This window comes from Rhinatrema bivittatum, chromosome 10, assembly GCF_901001135.1.
Source record: "Rhinatrema bivittatum chromosome 10, aRhiBiv1.1, whole genome shotgun sequence".
NCBI classification, from domain to species: domain Eukaryota; kingdom Metazoa; phylum Chordata; class Amphibia; order Gymnophiona; family Rhinatrematidae; genus Rhinatrema; species Rhinatrema bivittatum.
The window spans coordinates 71,447,796-71,468,364 of NC_042624.1; the positions used below are offsets into that span (position 1 = coordinate 71,447,796).

At 41.6% G+C, this 20,569-nt stretch overlaps 1 protein-coding gene across 1 annotated transcript in view; it reads left to right on the forward strand.

Annotated features, from left to right (window-relative positions):
- Window positions 1-20,569, forward strand: part of TNR (tenascin R) — a 132,594-nt gene that overhangs the window by 71,289 nt on the left and 40,736 nt on the right. The window contains exons 12-16 of the mRNA XM_029618838.1: window positions 3,484-3,627; window positions 10,724-10,843; window positions 12,997-13,140; window positions 17,023-17,153; window positions 18,289-18,421. Coding sequence (XP_029474698.1) covers window positions 3,484-3,627; window positions 10,724-10,843; window positions 12,997-13,140; window positions 17,023-17,153; window positions 18,289-18,421 — 672 coding nt within the window. The remainder of the gene's footprint in view (window positions 1-3,483; window positions 3,628-10,723; window positions 10,844-12,996; window positions 13,141-17,022; window positions 17,154-18,288; window positions 18,422-20,569) is intronic.

A 20,569-nucleotide genomic window follows, 5' to 3' on the forward strand; every position in this document is an offset into this window, starting at 1 on the left:
ACTACCTTTTACTGTTAATCATTACAATCACTGCCCTTATCCTTGACTGTTATTCTTAATCATTACAAAATGGCAAATTTGATACATTCTAATAACCTCCATTCCATCCCCGCTAATTACAAGACATTATATGGACAAATTTCAAAGCCATTTACCTAATTAATTGTTCTTTACCCAGGTAAATTGGCTTGGCTGGAAATTGCTGCCCTCTCTCTGGCACAGGCTTCCATAGGACATGTACTGCAAGAAGGCAATCCCAGTGAGGTTGGAGGAGGAAACTAACACATGTACATGACATTTTCACAAGTTTACAAGCCTAGGTTTGTCAAAGGCATACTAGCCCTGTTCCTAGGGCAGCAAAAATCTGGGTGCAGCAAGCTGGCTGAAGATTTATTACCTCCAAACTACTCTGAATCTCATTTAGCAGAGAACAGCTCTCTGCTTCCTGTTCCAGCTCCTCCCCTCCTATGTAGAAGGGGAGAGGGTGAGGCTGGTACAGACAGCAGAGCAAAGAAAAGCTGTTCTGCTCCCCTAATCCATTCTCTCCCCTCCTGTCATATGCAGGGAGATGGGGACTAGGGGGTCTGACAGCATCAACAGAGCTTAGGGGTGGCAAGTAAATGAAGTCATTTACACCCCTCTGCCGCCACATAAAAAAAACAGGTGCAAAGTACACAGGTGTTTGTAGCACACATATTTTACACTCAATTTAAAGAGAAAGGGATGGTGCTCCATTTGAACATCACCCCTATATTGGCTACTCCACTTTCTAGCTCATCAGCGAATGACTACATCTTACAGACCACACCACCAAAGAGCTATTTTCTTTCTCTGTGAAGATAAGCAGGTTTTTTTTAAATAAGGCAGACCTGTTAAAATGTATTTATTGCAACACAACACTTGTTATTGGACATCAGGTACAAAAATAGCTTGCTTGTTTCAGGAAGAAGATGGTGCTTGTCAAATAATTAAGACAAAAGTAGTGTATTATACAGAAAACATAGGAAGGGCATTATCAGTCCCCCAGTCAAGCTTGCAGGCCCACTGGTACTTGCAAGTTTATTTTCAAAGGGAAACTAATTGTTTGTTAATGACCTTCTTTGCATGCATTTTCATTACCCATGCATGCGATTCGCATGCAAAGAAGGTCATTGTAATAGGGGAGGGTACCAAGGCGGGATATGCATAATATCGCATATATTGTGTGATATCGCCATGATAGTGCTCTATCACACAATATACAGTGTCTGTCGCGTGTTAGTGCACTGTTGTGGCTTGATGCATCTCCCAGTCAGTTTGACATTTTTTTTTTATTGTACCCCTTACTTTATAGTGCTTTACACTGAGTTGAGAAGTGCAGATATAAATCTAACGAATGAATGAACAGACATATAGTGATATGCTGCATGGCAACACTGTTAAAACAGCATGTCATGCAGCTATCGCTTTTTAAAAATAAATAAATAAATAAAAAAAAGCCAGTTTCAGTCTCTAAATGACAGACTCTCATACAATTATAAATGAAGGGAGTGTTATTCATTTATTTCTCCCTACAAATTCTGTCTTGTAACTCATTTTCCCATCTGGCTGTGTGCAGAGAATCATCATAAATAGCACAGCTTTCAGTATTTTCCCAGTTTTCTCCCTGGTAGTTGTGGCACAGGCTCTAAATTAGGTCCTTGCCACTAGCAATTTGCCCTTTACATTGTTTTGCAGTTTTCCACTTAATCTCTACTCTTGGGTTATTGGTGATGTGCACTATTGCAGAGCTTTGTTATGGGGATTTGTATATGTGCCTGGGTTTAATATAAACTGGGATTAGAATCAGTCCAGAAGGAAATCAAAAGTCCAGTTGTGGGCAGGGAGCTATCGGTGAGGGGGGGGGGGGAATCTTTCTCTCCTTCTCTGTAGTCCATCTGGCAAAGTGCCCAGCAAGGCCATGTTTCCAGGACTTCCTGATTAGACATCTGGCCACCTAGGGAGCTCCATGGATTTCAGCTTCACCTGGTTACTGGGGTCAGATCCAATACCCAGGAAAGATTCTGGGGGAGGATGTGAGTACTGAATATCATCTGAGGAAAAAGGACTGAAATGTTTGTCACTATGGTAGAGAGGTGGAAGGCGATGATGATATTTTGGAAATGGAAGAGATAGAGAATTTTGTTGTTGTTGCTACAAACTCTCTGCTCTGTTTGAATCTGTGATCTGAGAGATGTTAATATTTTATTTTCTTTCACTACCGGAACCCCAAACCAGAAATAAAAGTTATTATTGTTGCTAATGCATATACCTTTTGAGTGAGACTATTCTTAATCCCAAAGCACTACTTTATTAAAGGACTCTTTGAGGAGCTGGGTTGAAGGATTTGTATTTACTGGGGGTGCAATCAGATGGGTCACAGATGGAAAGAAACTGTTTTTGGTCGTGCCTTCCCTATCCAGCATGTGAAATATAGCCCTTGACTCTGGGCCAAATCTGCTACACCTAGAGATCTTCATTTTCAGTTTTATTTTATTTTACCCAGAAATTTATCAGTGTCAATTACAACAAGAACAAAAAAAGGAGATTATGTTGGATTGTTTTAATTTTATGGTTTTATATTTTGTTGTTTTGAATTTGATGTATGTAATATGTTTTGAAGTTCAGAATGTTTTAAGTCATATTTGTATTAATTTTGATGATGTCATCTGCCTTGAATAACTGTTTTGGTAAGAGTACAGAATACTAAGATTTTCTAAATAAATAAATAAATGTGGGTTAAAAAAAAAACATCATTTTTCCAGGTAAATGTCATTTTGTTCTGGTTGTAATAAATACTGATAAAATTCCTGGTAAAAATAAAATAAAACTGAAAATGAAAATGAAGGTCCCTAACTACTCCATCTACTTGGCTACATTTTGTTGATTTGAACCCACAGATGCTGGTGCTCTGCTCCTATGGAGGCATCAGACCCTCTGTCATTTTATATGCTCACTAAGGTGTCTACAGAAAACAAAGACTGTAGGGATCCTCTGTGGTCAGTAGAGCAAGTTGTAATTCTCTGTGAAGTCAGCTCCAAAATGGCCGCTCTTTGACCTGTCGGTGGTTGTTCCCAGTGGAAATGTTGCCATTGCATCTGCCCTGCCTGTCAGAACTAGGAGTACTATCTCTTGAGCACTCAGCCCAAACCTGCCCAGAGACGAAGATTAAGCAGTGTGCTTCACTCACTTTTACCATCTGCCAGTGCACAGAGACTGTCAGGAGAGGCCAAGGGAATATTTTATAGCCTGATGCTGAATTCTTTTTCTTGCTCCCCTCTAAGCTGCAAAACCTAGTGATAATGTGCTGGCTTCTCTGTTTCACATGCAAAATCTTAAGCTTCTTCAGTCACTGCTAACGTAGTGCCTCCGTATCCCCTCCCTCCCCCCTTTGTGGGTGTCATCATGCTTCTAAAATGATCAGAGGATTTTCTGTGATCATTGGACTTTCCTGTGTGTTTGCAGGGAGAGTGGACAGCATTCTGATCAGCAGTAACCTGACTGAATATACCCTAAGCCACCTGACGCCAGCCACAGAGTATGACATCAACTTGAACTCTATGCGTGGCCGCGAGGCGAGCGAGCAGATCTCTAGCATCGTGCAGACAGGTAGGAATGGTTCTTATGGGGAGATGAGTCCACAGTACTAGTGGAAGACGCTGCTAAAAGTGAATGAAGTATTACCAATTCTGGCTCCCCAGAGGAAACAGAACAGAACCAGTAGTTGCATGGATTATTTATGACCCTCCGGCCCTTTGAGGAAGCACAGAAGAACAGAATATGTTGAAGTTGCTTACCCTGCAACCTCATGGCTTTGATTTTCTGCAATTTCCCAGCACAAATTAGGAGGCCGGGAGGGACAACAGCCAAGGTAAAAAAAAAACAAAAACCAGATCCGAGGTAAATGTCTGTCAGGCCCAGTGCTTCTGCCACTCCTGGGTATGTTGGCTTCCTGCTTATCATGTCTTCATCCCAGGCCTTGCTGGCTCTGCTGCTGGTGACCACACTGGTGAGAGTAAAAGGGCCAAGAGAGTGAATGAGGGAATCGGAGGGAGAGGAGGGAGAGTAAGTGATTGCATGTGGGATGGCAAAAGAGTGAGTGAAGGGACTGGAGAGGCTGTGGGTTTTTTGGTGGAGGGGAGAGAAGGGGAAAGAGGGTGAGTCAGAAGATCAAAGGCAGGGACTATGAAATGTGAGTGAGATAATCAGAGTGGGAGCCAGTCTGTGAGTGAAGTAATCAGAGGGGGTGGGGAAAGGATTGGGTGTGGTGGGGAGAGAGAGATAAGAGAATGAGTGAGGAGAGCGGGAAGAGAGCTAAGAGAATGAGTGAGGAGAGCATGAAGCATTGCTCCCAAGAAGGCAAAGAGCAGGCCAAGCTTCTGATTTCCAGGCTCCACACCTCTGTCCAAGGAGACTGAGGACAGCAGGCATTGCTCCCACCTCCCAAAGCAGAGGTGAACCAGCTCATTCTGGCTCGAAGAGGAGGCCTGTACTTTACTGGCCAAGGAGGGAGAGGTTCATTTTCCAGTGACAGGAAGGGCTTGAGGTTCACCAGGGACAGGGGATTAGGGGCTTTAGAACCACTGAGGGGAGGAGGGAACCAGGACCACTGAGCAATTTATGGGGGGGGGAGCTGGGGATGAAGGATCAGGATCATGAAGGCAGAGAGGAGGGGGGGGGGTTAGAGAAAAAGAGCCCCCATTCTCTTTATCCTCCTCCTCCTCACCCCTGTGCTCCTGCATCCCCAATCCCCAGCCGTCCTTAGCCTAGCAGTGCTCGTGGAGTGTGTTCAGGTGTGTGTGTGTGTGTGTGTGTGTAAGAGAGAGGGTTCACAGGGTCCACCTCACCCCCTCTGCAGTTCTATGTTATAAGTTAAGCTCTGCTGCAGCCAGAAGTTGGGGTACCCCAGGTTACCGTTTACAGCCCAGCTGTTTTGCTTGGAAAGATTCATTGTCCAGTGAACTGTTAAATGTTGCTAAGTGTACATTGTTTAATGTGGTGACACCCATGTTTCCCTAATCTATGCCAATGTACTTCTTATTGTCCCTTTTTTCATGTTTTTTTCCTATTTGGTTAGTCTCACGTTTCTCCTCTGTTTGCCAGTGACAGTGAACCCCTTAAACTGGTATTTCCTGTGATTCCTGTGTTTTGGGTCTTGGAGAGGTCAGGAGGGAGCTGGCAGATCAGGGGAAGGATACAGGGCATGGTGTTAGGTTTGGGGGATGCTGTTTTGCTCCTCCCCCCCCCCCAGGTTGTGAACCCACGGGTATAAACTGTGTTAGCTTCTGTGCTGATTACCCCTCCCTTGGCCCAAGGTGAAGGAAAATACCTAAGAATATAACAAAATTGTGTTGTTTGCTTCAGTTTTAGAAAGACAAAGTTCTTGACAAAATGACAATTTTTCTTCCTTTACTCCCAATCACTTCCCTCAGCTCTCTCTCTCTTTACCTATTTCCTTTCCCCTGAACCCTCCCCAGTACAGACAAAGTACTCTTCCTGTGTCTGTTATCACCCTTAAATTCCTGTTTGACTTTTCTCTCTCTTTTCTTTCTCCTCTCGTTTTCTCGTCCTATGCCTCTCATGTGTAAAACCTATCACTACTAGTCTTTAACATTTCAAACTCCCATCCCATGCTCATATCTGAATTTTTAGACACTCTTTAGTGATTTACTGCTGCTACTTTTGTAGCTTGAGCCCCTGCAGCCATCCTGAAATTCTGCGTACCATGCACTTTACCTCCATTTGAAGCCTTGGAGACTCTATTCGTCTTCTAAAGTCATTGACTGGCTTCCCATTTATCTTTACATTAATCAAAGCTCTCACTCTTATCTTTCCTGCTTCTCATGCTTCTTCCCCTCCATAACTTCATTTCTATCTATGCCTTGCCTTCTCTTTCCATTTTATATATATACCATATGGGGAGTTTATATTTCTGATTGCAGTATTGGGGAAAGACATTTCCAAACAGCCAGCATAGGCTAAAGTCTATGGGCACTTTTTACCCACAGACTGCAGCACAAATTTTCAAAGCTGAATTATGTGCATAATTCTGCTTTTAAAATTTGCAGGTGTGCACAGAACCAGTGCTGACATACGTGCACAAAAAGTTGATATAATAAGTCGCACTTACCCTGGTGCAGCTTTTTCCTCTTGTTTAAGCACAGGTTTTTTGGCAATAAACTAATCCTGGTATGTAATAAGGGTTTTAGTGCCATAAAAACCTATGGTAAAACAGGAGTAAAAAGCTGCAGCAAGATTAGCACATATCCATGCTAATTGCAGAAAAATAAGCTTATCAGCTATTACCCTGAAATGCAAGGAGGCATACTAATGGGGAGACTGCCTAGCAGACCTTCTTTTACTGTGGGTAATTTAACTCCTGGTCAGATGCAGGAGACTTTCCATGGTAGAGAGAAGGCCATGAACCTCATTCAAATGGGCCAGACTGGGGGAGGACTGGCTGAGTCCTCCCTCCCCATGAGCCGAGCCCCCTCCCTCCCATCTTAAAAAAAAATTTAGCAGGGCTTAGCAGAATTCCCACCCATCTACCTGCCTTAAAAAAATTGCCTGGATCCCTCCAAATCCCCTCTCCCTACTCCAGGGAACCCCAGTCAGAGAAGACCTTAACCTCCTCTGGTAGGGCTGCTCTCTCACTGGCAGCAGAATGACAAACTGAAGAGTAGCAAATCACATGGACCAGATGGTATGCACCCCAGGGTTCTGAAGGAACTCAAAAATGAATTTTCAGATCTATTAGTTAAAATTTGTAACCTATCATTATTTATTTTATTTATTTATTTATTTAAAGTCTCTTCTATACCGATGTTCGTTCATGCATTGAACCTGAAGACTGGAGGATGGCCAATGTAACCCCAATATTTAAAAATAGCTCCAGGGGTGATCCAGGAAACTGTGGACCAGTGAGCCTGACTTCCAGGAAAAATAGTGGAAACTATTCTAAAGATCAAAATCACAGGGCATATAGAAAGACATGGTTTAATGGAACACAATCAGCATGGATTTACCCAAGGGAAGTCTTGCCTCACAAATCTGCTTCATTTTTTTGAAAGGGTTAATAAACATGTGGATAAAGGTGAACCGGTAGATGTAGTGTATTTGGATTTTCAGAAGGCGTTTGACAAAGTCCCTCATGAGAGGCTTCTAAGAAAACTAAAAAGTCATGGGAGAGGAGGCGATGTCCTTTTGTGGAATGCAAACTGGCTAAAAGACAGGAAACAGAGTAGGATGAAATGGTTAATTTTCTCAGTGGAAAAGGGTAAACGGTGGAGTGCCTCAGGGATCTGTACTTGGACCGGTGCTTTTTAATATATTTATAAATGATCTGGAAAGGAATACGATGAGTGAGGTAATCAGATTTGCAGATGATACAAAATTATTCAGAGTAGTTAAATCACAAGTAGATTGTAATAAATTGCAGGAGGACCTTGTGAGACTGGAAGATTGGGCATCCAAATGGCAGATGAAATTTAATGTAGACAAGTTCAAGGTGATGCATATAGGGAAAAATAACCCATGCTGTAGTTGCACATTGTTAGGTTCCATACTAGGAGCTACCAATCAGGAAAAAGATCTAGGCATCATAGTGGATAATACATTGAAATCGTTGGCTCAGTGTGCTGCGGCAGTCAAAAAAGCAAAATGTTAGGAATTATTAAGAAGGGAATGGTGAATAAAATGAAAAATGTCATAATGCCTCTGTATAGCTCTATGGTGAGACCACACCTTGAGTACTGTGTACAATTCTGGTCGCCACATCTCAAAAAAGATATAGTTGCATTGGAGAAGGTACAGAGAAGGGTGACCAAAATGATAAAAGGGATGGAATGTTTCCCCTATGAGGAAAGGCTAAAGAGGTTAGGGCTGTTCAGCTTGAAGAGATGGCCGAGGTGTTTAAAATCATGAGAGGCCTAGAACCGGTAAATGTGAATTTGGTTATTTACTCTTTTGGATAATAGAAGGACTAGGGGACACTCCATGAAGTTAGCAAGTAGCACATTTAAAACTAATCGGAGAAAAAACATTTTCACTCAATGCACAATTAAACTCTGGAATTTATTGCCAGAGGATGTGATTAGTGCAGTTAGTGTAGTTGGGTTTGGAAAGGTTCTTGGAGGAGAAGTCCATTAACTGCTATTAATCAAGTTGACTTAGGGAATAGCCACTGCTATTACTGACATCAGGAGCATGGGATCTACTTAATGTTTGGATACTTGCCAGGTACTTGTAGCCTGGATTGGCCACTGTTGGAAACAGGATGCTGGGCTTGATGGACCCTTGGTCTGATCCAGTATGGCATTTTCTTATGTTCTTATGATTCGTCCTTCAGAATTCTGAAAGGACAGCCATCTAAAAGGGGACTGGCCCAATCACTGACAGCTGACAATGGAGAGATCAATTTGCAAACAGTGAAGGAGTGAATAAATTAATATTAAATATCGGTAGGCTGCAGGTACTTCATTGGGGTTCCTTAGAGGTGAGGGGGATTTGAAGGGCTCAGGGCTATTTATTTTTTTGAAGGCAAGTAGATGGGTGGGAGGGAGGGGTTCAAGAGGGTGGGAGTTCCACTCCAGCCTGAATTTTTTTAGAAGATGGGTGGGAGTGATTTCTGCTGCTTGGTGGCTCCCTGGGAGGGAGGGGATTCAGCCTACTCAGAAAGGGAGGGAGGAAGAATTTGCCTATGCAGCTCTGCCATATCAGGCCGTTTGAAACTGGGATGGTGAGAGTTCCACTCGTCAGGATAATTTTTTTAAAGGTGGATAAGTGGGAGGTTGGGGGTTCGGTTGCTCCATTTGGACCTTATTTTTTAAGTATGAATTTTTAGTTAATGGCAGTTGAAATAGTTGCTTAGCATGTTTTTTGGGGTTTTTTTACTTCTGGTCAATTTGCATGTCAACTTCCCACATTGCACAGAGACCCCTGTTTTTGATGCACATATTAAATAAAATATGTGGCAAAATTGAACTCCGATTTTAGTACCAGTTTTATTCCATCAACCCAAAAGTCACACCTGCTCTGAAGCAGTTGTTATTGTGCATGTATATTTATACACATACTTTCAAAAATCAAAAGTATGTAACATAAATCACGTTGCACATAAATCATACTGCCTTTTTGCAGATGATACCACAATCTGAAACAAGGCAGACACCCTGGAAGATGTCGAAAACATGAAGAGGAATTTAGTGAAGCTTGACAAATGGTCTAGAGTTTAGCAGTTAAAATTTAATGCTAAAGAATACAGTGCTATGCACTTGGGTTGCAAAAACCCAAAGGGGAGGATGGTAAATTATAGAGGATGAAGTTCTGTGCACAAAACAAGAACAGGATCTGGTGATTTTAGAGTTGCCAAACAGGTAAAGGCAACTGCAAAAGCCAGAAGGATGTTTGGGTGTATAGGGAGAGGAACAGCCAGCAGGAAAAAGGAGATGATAATGCTGTTGTATAAGTCTTGAGACTTTATTTAAAATGCTGTGTACAGTTCTGGAGACTGCACCTTCAAAAGGATATAAACTGAATCGAGATGCTCCAGAGTGCAGCTAATAAAGGGGTCAGTAGTTTTTGTTCTAAAGCATATGGGGACAGACAAAGATCTAAACATGTATACCCTGGAGGAAATGAGGGAAAGAGGAGATATGATAGAGGCACTTAAACACTTCCAAGGAATAAATGCACAGGAGAGGGACCTCATTCAGTGGAAAGGAAGCTCTAGAACACTGATGGCGAATTCCAGTCCTCGAGTGCCACAAATAGGCCAGGTTTTCAGGATATCCACAATGAATATGCACGAGATAGATTTGCAAAAATAAAGGCGGCACATGCAAATCTATCTCGTGCATATTCATTGTAGATATCCTGAAAACCTGACCTGTTTGTGGCACTCGAGGACTGGAGTTCACCATCACTGCTCTAGAAGAAGCTCTAGTCCTGGAGTGCCACAGATATGTCAGTTTTTCAGAATACCCACGATGAATATGCATTAGATATATTTGAAAAAAATGGAGGCAGTGCCTGCAATTATATTACATACATATTTATTGTAGATATCCTGAAAACCAGACCTGTTTGTGGCAGTCCAAGACTGGAATTGCCTGCCCCTGCTCAAGAACTAGAGTGTCATGCGATGAATGTGAAAGGGGGTGGAGTCAGGAGTAATCTATGGAAATATTTGTTGGGGGAAAGGCTGATGGAGATAGGAAGCAGTCTCCCTGTGGATTTGATCAAGACAAGGACAGTATCAGAAGTCAAGAGAGCATGGGACAAGCTCAGAGGATCTCTGAGGGAGAGGAAGGGACTATAAAGCTGAACAGGAGATGTAGATGGGCAGACTGGGTGGACTGTATGGTCTTTATATGCCATCATATTTTATGTTTCTAACTCTGCACCCCAGAACGCCTCTTTGTAATGCACGTAAAGATACGTGCAAAATCATTTTTGCATTTAATTTTACAGGCACAATCCCACAGGTAATGTTTAAAAGGCCATTTATGGGCATAAAGCCCATTGAAAAATACCACTTTAATTCTTATTAAAGTCTTACTTCTTTTCTCTTGCTTTTGGTTTCCCTTAATATTTCCCCTTTGTACTTTGGACACACCATAAATATTTGTAGTGTTTTCTGCACAAGATGTTGACCAAACTCTGACTGCTATCCTTGCATGACGAAGGTACCCTGTTTGCTTCACAGCTATGGATAACCCAACAAGTTTGACTGCCTTCGATATCACTCCAACAGAAGCCAGATTAAGGTGGAATCCACCACTGGCCAAGGTGGAGAACTACATCATCATACTGACGCACTATCCAAGTAAGTTACTGAACAGCACGTTTCTTAAGATTCTGCAGCAATCTGTGAGTAGACGAATTAACAATATAAATTCAGTGCTATTATAATAAGTAAAATGTCATGGAAAAAAAAAATCAAACTGTGAAATTCCTTGCAATCTCCTTTAGCAAATGACATGAGGGAATAAAAAGCAAAAGACGATAAATGACAGAAAGTGTCAGGTCAGGAGGTCTCACTTTTCTTGAAACTGGGTATTTTGCACTGCCGTTTCTATTTCTCTTGCTTATTTCTTGTACACATTGCACACTCAAGTCCACAACGAATCCCTGCTACTGTTTGCAGGTATGCTAATCTAATGCCTCCAAGACACTAGGGATAAGCTCGTGAAATCATGTTTTTTAGAAATTGCTTTTCAGTGCCTTCTGGTACTTTCACTCATGTCTGTCCCAAATGGAAAGGAAACAGCACTTCAATCCAACAGGTGATCATAATGCTAACATACCCAAGTGGTATCATTAGTGCTTTGAATGCGCAGTTGGAAATACTCTGTGCTGATGTGTTCTCTCTGTAGGAGAAGCAGAACTGCACTCTAATAATACTTTGGGATAGATATTAATCAAGAATAGGCCAGATCACTTTTGGCCTGGAGCTAGGTAATAACCATGCTCTGAGGAACTGTTAGCATAATGCATTACAGCACTTTCCACAGATTGAGAGCATTAACTTTACAATAATTGGATTCTCCGTTGACCCCAGAAGCAGCAGTCTGAAGGTTCTTACCAGATGTGGACCTCCTGCTTGGTATTTTGCCTACTGGGAGCTGCCATCTGTCTCACCTGACCTCACAAATTACCTGAAATCAGGTGCTAACGTATGATCCCTAAGTATCTCCAGGATTAAGAGGAGGTTGGGCTGTTTGTAATGTGGAGATGGGCTGATTTCATTACAATACAAACAGACATTTACAGACGGTATCTGGTACCTGTCCATATCAGCCAGATGACAGAGCGACACCTGTAAAATTAAATAGGGTTCAAAATTTTCAGTAATTCAGTTTCTATTTTAGGATCTGTGAGGATGAAAAGTGGTAACGGTCATGAAATGATAAAATGAGGTCTGAAAACTGAGGGGGTAATTTTCAAAGGAACACAACTTGGCTTTTTAAAAATTGCCTGCCCAATATGCGGGCAAGTCCGGTTTATTGTCAGTGCCATTATGATTGGTTTTTATTGAAGATGTAGATATTTTTACTTATTCATATGCTTGTTTATACATTTTTTTAAATTTATTTTGGATTGTATTTAACCTATTGGTTGTACATCACTTTGATTCTTAAATGGATGAAAAACAGATTTATTAAGTAAAATAAACTAACTTCATTCCTAAATTTACCCAGATTAATCATAGGCATTCAGTGGGGTAGAGATGGAGAGCAGGTTCGACTTGTACACATACTTTTGGATTTTAAAAAGAATGCACTTAAATTCTTCCAAAAAATGTCTGTGTGCATTTCAGCAGGTATAAAACTGGTATAACTTATGCATGTATTTTGCCAGCTAAATTATGCATGATTTTACAAAATCACCCCCTTACTGGGTAGATATGGTTCATTGTCGTCTTTCATCTCTTCAGCCTTTGGTAGAAATAACATATAGCACCTGATGTATGAAAGGTTTTCTTCCATTTTGTGTCTATGGGAAAAGACACGTTAGTATTACAATACAAATGAAATGGGTCTAGTGACCTTCATTTTTCACCAGCAAACTTGTGAATCTCACTAAAGCCTGTGGGAAATATATAACTCATAATTTCAGGCCATGGATGGAATTGCAGACATTTTCTACAAGGTGGAGATGAGATAACAGAAGGGTAATTGGCAGGGTTCTGTGGGGACCCAATTAACTACTGTAATACCAGGAAACACTGCAGATCAGAGTTAAGAAGGCATGGACAAAGAGATTCACAGGAAGTTTTCTGCCTTTACTCGTCATGCCTCTGTAGGCTAGGGCTAGCCATTTTCCTTGCATATGAACACTAACATTTACAGAAATCATTCAGAAAACAAAGTGCATCCACTGTGCTTGAGCTTTCCAAAGCAAAGACATTCTCCTCTAAGTAATCTTCCTGATGTTTATTTTATTAAATACATAAACAGGTTCTGCATATAATTTCAGTTGCAGGAGAGACCATTGTAGTAGATGGGATCAACCAGGAATGGCAACTAGCCAGTCTCCTTCCGAGCACCAGCTACTCCGTCACCATGTATGCCACTAATGGACCTCTCACCAGCAAGACCATCAGTACCAACTTCACCACACGTGTGTATTGTTTGTCAGCTCCCAGCTAGTATCTTTTATTTATTTTAACTGCATGGCTCATGATGATACTATAACTATTTTCAAAGGTTATTCTAGGAAGTCACAAAAATCCAGTTTAATCTGCTTCTTAAGCCTGAAATTTATTTAAAAAAAAATACATTCTGCAACCTCCAAATATAAAATTTGTCCAGAACTGATTTCAAGAGGGCCCAGAAATTCAGCTCTTGGCCTGGTGTATGGCTCTTTTGAAAACAAGAGGCTTAGGGGTAGATTATAAAAGAAGCGCGCGTGCGCCCATGTGTGAGTGGTTCCTGGCTCGCCCACATGGACGCGCCGATTTTATAACATGCGCTTGCCGGTGCACGCATGTTATAAAATCTGTTGCCGCGCGCACATGTGCGCTGGATTTTATAATCTGCACGCTCATGTGCGGGCGTCGCATGCAGGGAGGGTGAATTTTGTCAAATTACGAGCAGCGATGCAAACGGGCCTCTCCCAGTTACCTCCCATCCTCCAATTAAGGAGCAGACTGGGAGGGACCTTCCCTACACCCCTGCCTAACCTTCCTTCCCTTTCCCCTCTCCACCCTGACCCCTACCCTCTCCCTAACTAAAAGAATTTTTTAATTTTTTTTTACTAACTGCTCCATCCTGCCCCACCACTCCCTGCCCAGACCATGCTCCCAGCATGCCCCTTTATCAGGGCCCAGCACTTGTGAGCGTATCGGCACTTACAAGCAAGGCTGGGCCCTTTTGAAAATACATGCGGCAAATGTAGGGGGGTGAATTTTATCAAATTACATGCAGCAACGCAATCAGGCCTCCCCCAGTTCCCTACCCCCCTGCCTAACCCTTCCTTCCCTTTCCCCTCTCCACCCTGACCTCTACCCTCTACCTAACTAAAAGAATTTTTACAATTTTTTTACTTACTGCCCTACTCCTCCCCGCCCAGCCCACGTCCCCAGCATGCCCCTTTTTCAGAGCCCAGCACTTGTGCACCTATTGGCACTTAGGCGCGTGGCCGGACCCTTTTGAAAATGCGCATGGTGCGTGCAGGGTCCGGCCACATGCGTAAGCGCCAATTTTTTCGCACATAACTCCTTGGAAAATTACTTCCATATCAAGTAAGTTCTGAAATAACAAAAAAAAAAGGTAGGGAAAGGGGTTTTAGGGGTTGGGGAGGAAAAAGTAAAAGGGAGGCAGAGTAGGAAGGGTATAGGGAAGTTCCCTCCCAGTCCGCTCCTTAATTGGAGTGCGCATGTTATAAAATTGGTGCAGCCATGTGCACACGCCAGGAACTGTGCGCACATGGACGCACGCACGCTCCTTTTAAAATCAACCCCTATTTTAACAATTTTCAAAAGCCCACTTCCACAAGTAAAGTACATTTACACATGTTAACTTAGTTTTAAGTGTGTAAATCCTTTTGAAAATTACCCTCCATGGGCCTAATTTTCAAAAGTATCTACAAGCTTAAAAATGGGTTTTACATGTGTAAATGCACTTTACCCATGTAATTGTGTTTTTGAAAATTGCTACAGTATATGCCATTGAATTGACCATAGGATTTACCCACATAAGTGCACTTTATGATGGTAACTTTCAAACCGGAGTACGTGCGCACATGTACGTGCATTCATCCGCCCACACCGAGGGACATGGCTATTTTGTAAGTTGTGCGCGAATATGTACATAAGTTATAAAATATAACCTTGCCGTATGCATATGTGCACCGAATTTTAATTGGGTACGCAAATGCGGTTTCTACCGCATAAATTGGGGAATTTTAAAATGGGCATGCACCAACGCCATTTCCAGTTTTACCAGTTCATCCCCAGTTTGCCCAGTTAAGAGATAAGTCCTCCAAATCCCCCTGGTTTAATAACCTTCATTCCCTCCAGTTAGCCCCAACTCTTAAAACCCCACAGATCTGCCTATTTTATAAACTTACATAGCATCCATAGCAGAAGTAAAATTACATGACAAGTGGCCTTTTTTAAAACTTCCAAGATGTGCGTACTGCGGCATTTACACGCATATCTGGGTGGCTTTTAAACTCTGGGATCTGTATTTATCCCATGCTTTCTTGAATTCAGAGACTGTTTTTGTCTCCAGCACTTACATTGGAAGCTGGTTCCACAGATCCACCACCTTCTCTGTAAAGAAATATTTCCTAAGATTACTCCTGAGTCTATCCCCTTTCAACCTCATCTCATGATCCTTTGTTCTAGAGCTTCCTGTCCATTGAAAAAGGCTCACCTCCTTTGAGTTATTTGAATGCCTCTATCATATATCATATCTACCCTATTTCGCCTTTCCTCTAGGGTATACATCTTTAGATCTTTAAGTCTACCCCATATGCTTTAGACCGCTGACCATTTTGGTAGCCACCCTCTGGACCAACTCCATCCTGCTTATATTGTTTTGAAGATGCGGTCTTCAGAATTGTGCACAGTATTCCAAGTGAGGTCTCAATGGGGACCTATACAGGGGCAATATCACCTCCCTTTTTCTGCTGACCATTCCTCTCCCTATGCATCCAAGCATCTTTCTGGCTTTTACCATTGCTTTATCCACCTGTTTGGCCACCTTAAGATCATCAGATACAATCACCCCATACCCTGCTCTTCTTTTGTGCTTAGAAGAATTTCATCTCCAATACTGCACATTTCCCTTGGATTTCTGCATCCTACACCCACTCTGCGTTTTTTTAGCATTAAATCTTAGCTGCCAGACTTTAGACCATTCCTCAAGCTTCTATAGCTCCCTCCTCATGTTTTCCACACCTTTTTGGTTGTCCACACTGTTGCATATTTTGGTATCATCAGCACAAAGACAAACTTTTCCCAACAATCCTTCTGTTCAGTCGCTCGCAAAAATATTGAAAAGAAACAGTCCAAGGACTGATCCCTGAGGCACACCTCTAGTAACAACCCCCTCCTCAGAGAAAACTTCATTTACCACTACCTTTTGTTGCCTCCCACTCAACCAGTTTCTAACCCAGACACTCTAGGATCCATACCAAGGGTATACAATTTATTTAGTAAGTATTCTGTGTGGAACTGTGTGGAAGACCTTCTGAAATCTAAGTACACTATGTCTCATGCTCTTCCTGGTCACCCAATCAAAGAAATTGATCAGATTCATCTGACAAGATTTACCTCTGGTAAAACCATACTGCCTTCGATCTAGCAATCCATTGGTTCCAAAAATTGCACTATTCTCTGTTTTAGCAGCAATTCCATTAGTTTGCTCACCACAGAGGTCAGACTAACTGGCCTATAGTTCCTAGCCTCCTCCTTATATCCACTTTTATAAATAGGAACCATAGCCATTTACATGCATCAGTTCTTTTGAAAATTACCCCCACTATTTATTTACTTAACACATGTGTAGGCTGCACAATCCAATATTCTCGACCGCTTCCAGGTGTCACATTCATAAAATAGCATACATATAAAACAGAAATAAAACCAAAATCAAAATAGGACAAATAGAATCAACAAACCGACCTAATTGTTGTAATAATCTTATTTGTGTTTTGCATGCACAATTTGTAAATTGCCCAGACAAAAATGGAAAATGAAACAAAAAAAATGTATTTTATTTTTGTTTCATTTTGAAATGACACATAATAATCCTGTTTGCTGCATTTTTTCATGTTGTTTCAAAATGAATGCACATCCTTACTTGACACTTATGCATTGTTTAATAAACTAGAAAATATATAATGTTTTCTTGGGAGCAAAGGAATTAGAAGGTTAAAAGAAGATGTTATCAAAAAGGAATTACAGTGACTTTAAAACTAATATATAACAAATTTACATCAGGAGAGAGCGTCATAGAGAACTAATTTTTTCCTGGATTTCCTCTTCTTCTACAGCTTTGGATGCTCCAACAAACCTAACAGCAACTGAGGTTACTCGGAGGAGTGCTCTAATTTCCTGGCAACCACCAGTAGCAGATATTGAGAACTATGTCTTGACGTACAAATCTACCAATGGGAGCCGTAAGGTGAGACCCTACACAGCAAAGTTGGTGGGAGAATTCTAACCCAAATAACAATCGTCTCTACTATAAATTTTGGAGGAAAGGATCAATGTGTGAAATTTGCTCCAGGTGTGACAGTAGTTCTTAGAAATAAAGCCTGAAGATAGCAGCAGCACCCTCTTGAAGGTTGGCAGCTGGGAAGAGTTATCAGTCTGGACCAGAACTCTTTATTCCTGGAAATTTCAGGCAGAGCATGTAACAGATTTTGCCAATTGGAGAAAGCCAAGGTGCACCTTATTGGCTAACCTTATTTCAAATGGGAAGGCTATGAATTTTACAAAATAAGAGCCTAAAGGCCTAATTTTTAAAGGCCTATGCACATGAAAACCGGGAGATATACGTACCATGGGGATTTTCAAAGGCCCACGGCCACACGGGTATCTCCTGGTATGCACTGTAGACTGGCATGATAAGAATGGGGCAGGGCGGGCCTGGATAGCGCCATTAGGCGCTGTCCTGCTGAAGCGCGCTTCAAGATCCGACCAGCACGAGCAACCTGCTACTGCTCCGGAGACCAGGTAAGTTAAAAACAAAAATAAATTAGGTTAGTTAGGGGGGGTTCTAGGGGTCAGGGCAGATAGGGGAAAAGGCAGGAAGGTTAGCTAGGGGTTTAGGTAGTTCCCTCCCAGTCCGCTCGTTTATTGGAGCGGACTGGGAGGGAACTGGGGAAGGTCCTATCGTATCAATGCGCGCTTCTTATATAACTCCCCCTCTTAAGGGCGCGAGTCGGCACTTGCGCGCACATGCCGATATAAAATCAGGCACACATGTATGCGCGGTAGATTTTAAAACATGCACACATCGGCATGCACATGTTATAAAATTGGCTCATCCATGTGCAGTGCATCGGAAACCAGGTGCACTTGGATGCCCACGCGCATGTTTTAAAACTGACCTTTAAAAGAGTAGGAAGCAAGGGGAGCAGTGTCATTTCTAAGGATCAACTGGAATACTCCCCTTCCCAAACCCCAGCACATTTCAGGTCAAATCAGAAGGGTTTGCAACTCAATGTCGCTGCTTTTGTGCTGTTTGGATGCTCACGACTCTGTTAAGACTGCTGATTTTCCCCTTTTACTTTGGTTTCCCAAAACATGACCAGGAGTTAATAGTTGATCCAGAAGACACTTGGATACGTTTAGAGGGGCTTTCAGAGAAAACAGAATACACTGTGCAACTGCTGTCAGCCCAAGCAGCTACAAGAAGCGAAGTCATCTTTACTGTTTTCACTACAGGTGAGCAATGCGTTCTCTCTTTTGGTTTGTACCATGTCAGTAGAAGACATGCTACATCCTGGAGTGATATAGATAACAAATGGCATGATTGGCAGTTTCTGTGGCTAGAATGGACTGGGGACCTGGAGGTCTGAGTTCATTTACTGCTTCTCCCATTGCCACTCGCTGTGACCTTGGACAATTCACTTTCTCTCTCCTTTCCTCAAGTGCCCACTTAGGGCCCGAGACAATAAGATGCACTGTGCACTGGTAGCATGCACAGTTTTAGCCATGAATGTGTGTACATTTTTTGTGCTAATGCAGCAAGAAGTTTTGCACACAAAAAATATGCCCACAAACCTGCATTAAACTGTGTGCATATTTTAGCACGTCTCCATTTAAATTGTATGTTAATGAGGGCATAAGCTGTTACTTCCCATTGCAGAGAGGCGCATAGGTTAAATGCATGTTTTCTTAAGCATGAATTGTAGCTCCTGGTTAGAGATGGAGTACAGATTCTCGGGCTAATGTTCATGGTCCAGTACTCAGAATTTATGCACAATAAAACACAATGAGGTGAATTTTCAAAATGTTATACGAATAAAAATTAGCGCTAAGTAGCCTCTACTTGCATATTCCGTATTTTATAAATGTTGAAAATACGCGTAGATTTGCAATTTCACAGACACGTATACACATGTAAAATAGGGGCAGCCTACACTGCGGGTCCAACATTTATGTGCGTAAGTTGCTATTTTAAGACACGCACATAATTTGCCAATTTACTCGTGTTGATTATATAGCGTGATATTAATGGGCAGTACTGACTGGACAAATGGTGGACTAATTTTTAACACTGGTAATTTAATTGATGTGCACATGTTTTCAAATACACCGACTTACGTGCGGAAGGCCTGCTTTATTTTCCCAGATAAAATAAATGCATGTATAATTTAAAATACGTAAGAAAAGTATGTGTGTTCAATGCATTGAAATATGTTCTTTACACGCATTGCATATCTGCACACATAAGCCTACATACATGTGTATGCTGCGGGGTAAGACTGCGCTGTGCTGAATATAAGGTAAGTGCTGCTATAAATGCTATATGTGTTTTAAACTACAAAGAAATTAGTTTAAAAAATTATACAAGTCTGGTTTATGAGACCAGTGATTAAAAAGTGGAGCGGTTTTTACCAGTCAAGGTGATAATTAAGACTCTACTGCATGATGGTCTCAACAACAGGGATTGTGCATTTCTGAAGGGGATGGTTGTTATATCTTTTTTGGTATAAATAGCATATCCATGAATAACTGCTACATATGCATGTATATACTACTTTTATGTATAAAACCCCTTTGAAAATTTACTCCATAAAATAAAATTTGGCACAAACCATTTTTTCTGTGCTTAAAACATGCTTTATGCACAGAAAATTTTATTTGTGCACAAATTGAGGATAACTTTCATATAAATGCATATGTGGCATATATGCATGTATATGGCATGAGCAGGTCTGCCCCGGTATTTTATAAAACACATGTATATCATACCTGCTGGTTACAGTAGATCTGCTCATGGCCTACATTTATCACAACACAGAGGACCACATTTTTTATGTTTCTCATGAATCCTTGGCTTGAGTAAACCTTACTCCACTTCCAGAGCTGGAATTAATTTTCCAGCATAAAAAAAATTGCATTGGGCACCCAGCGTTTGGGCGCACTTTCCTGCATTGGGTGGTAATAGCTAATGTCTTCGTTTGCATGCAATTTAAATACAATGGGCACTATCTAATTTGCTTTGGTTCGGGCACACCTTTTAGACACGCTAATCTCCTAACTGCATTGGATGATATGATTGCGCACCCAAAAGGCATGTCCAAGTGCGAGTAAACCTTTATGCTAGGCTGGGTGCACCTTATTTCATTGGCCTGTCGGGAAGGATTCCCCAGATGTCTCCCAAAACTAGGAGTTCTTAATAGGGGCCATGTTGATTCAGGGATTCAGAGGTGCAGTTCCTGATTCACCTGTGGTTTCCCCTACAAGAAATTGATTGTTATCAGAACTGCTGAAAAAGTACGTTGGTTTTCCTTTTTTTAACCCTTGTTGTATCTTCTGCTTTTTTTTTTTCTTGAATGATTATTTTTATACCAGAGATAGGAAAGG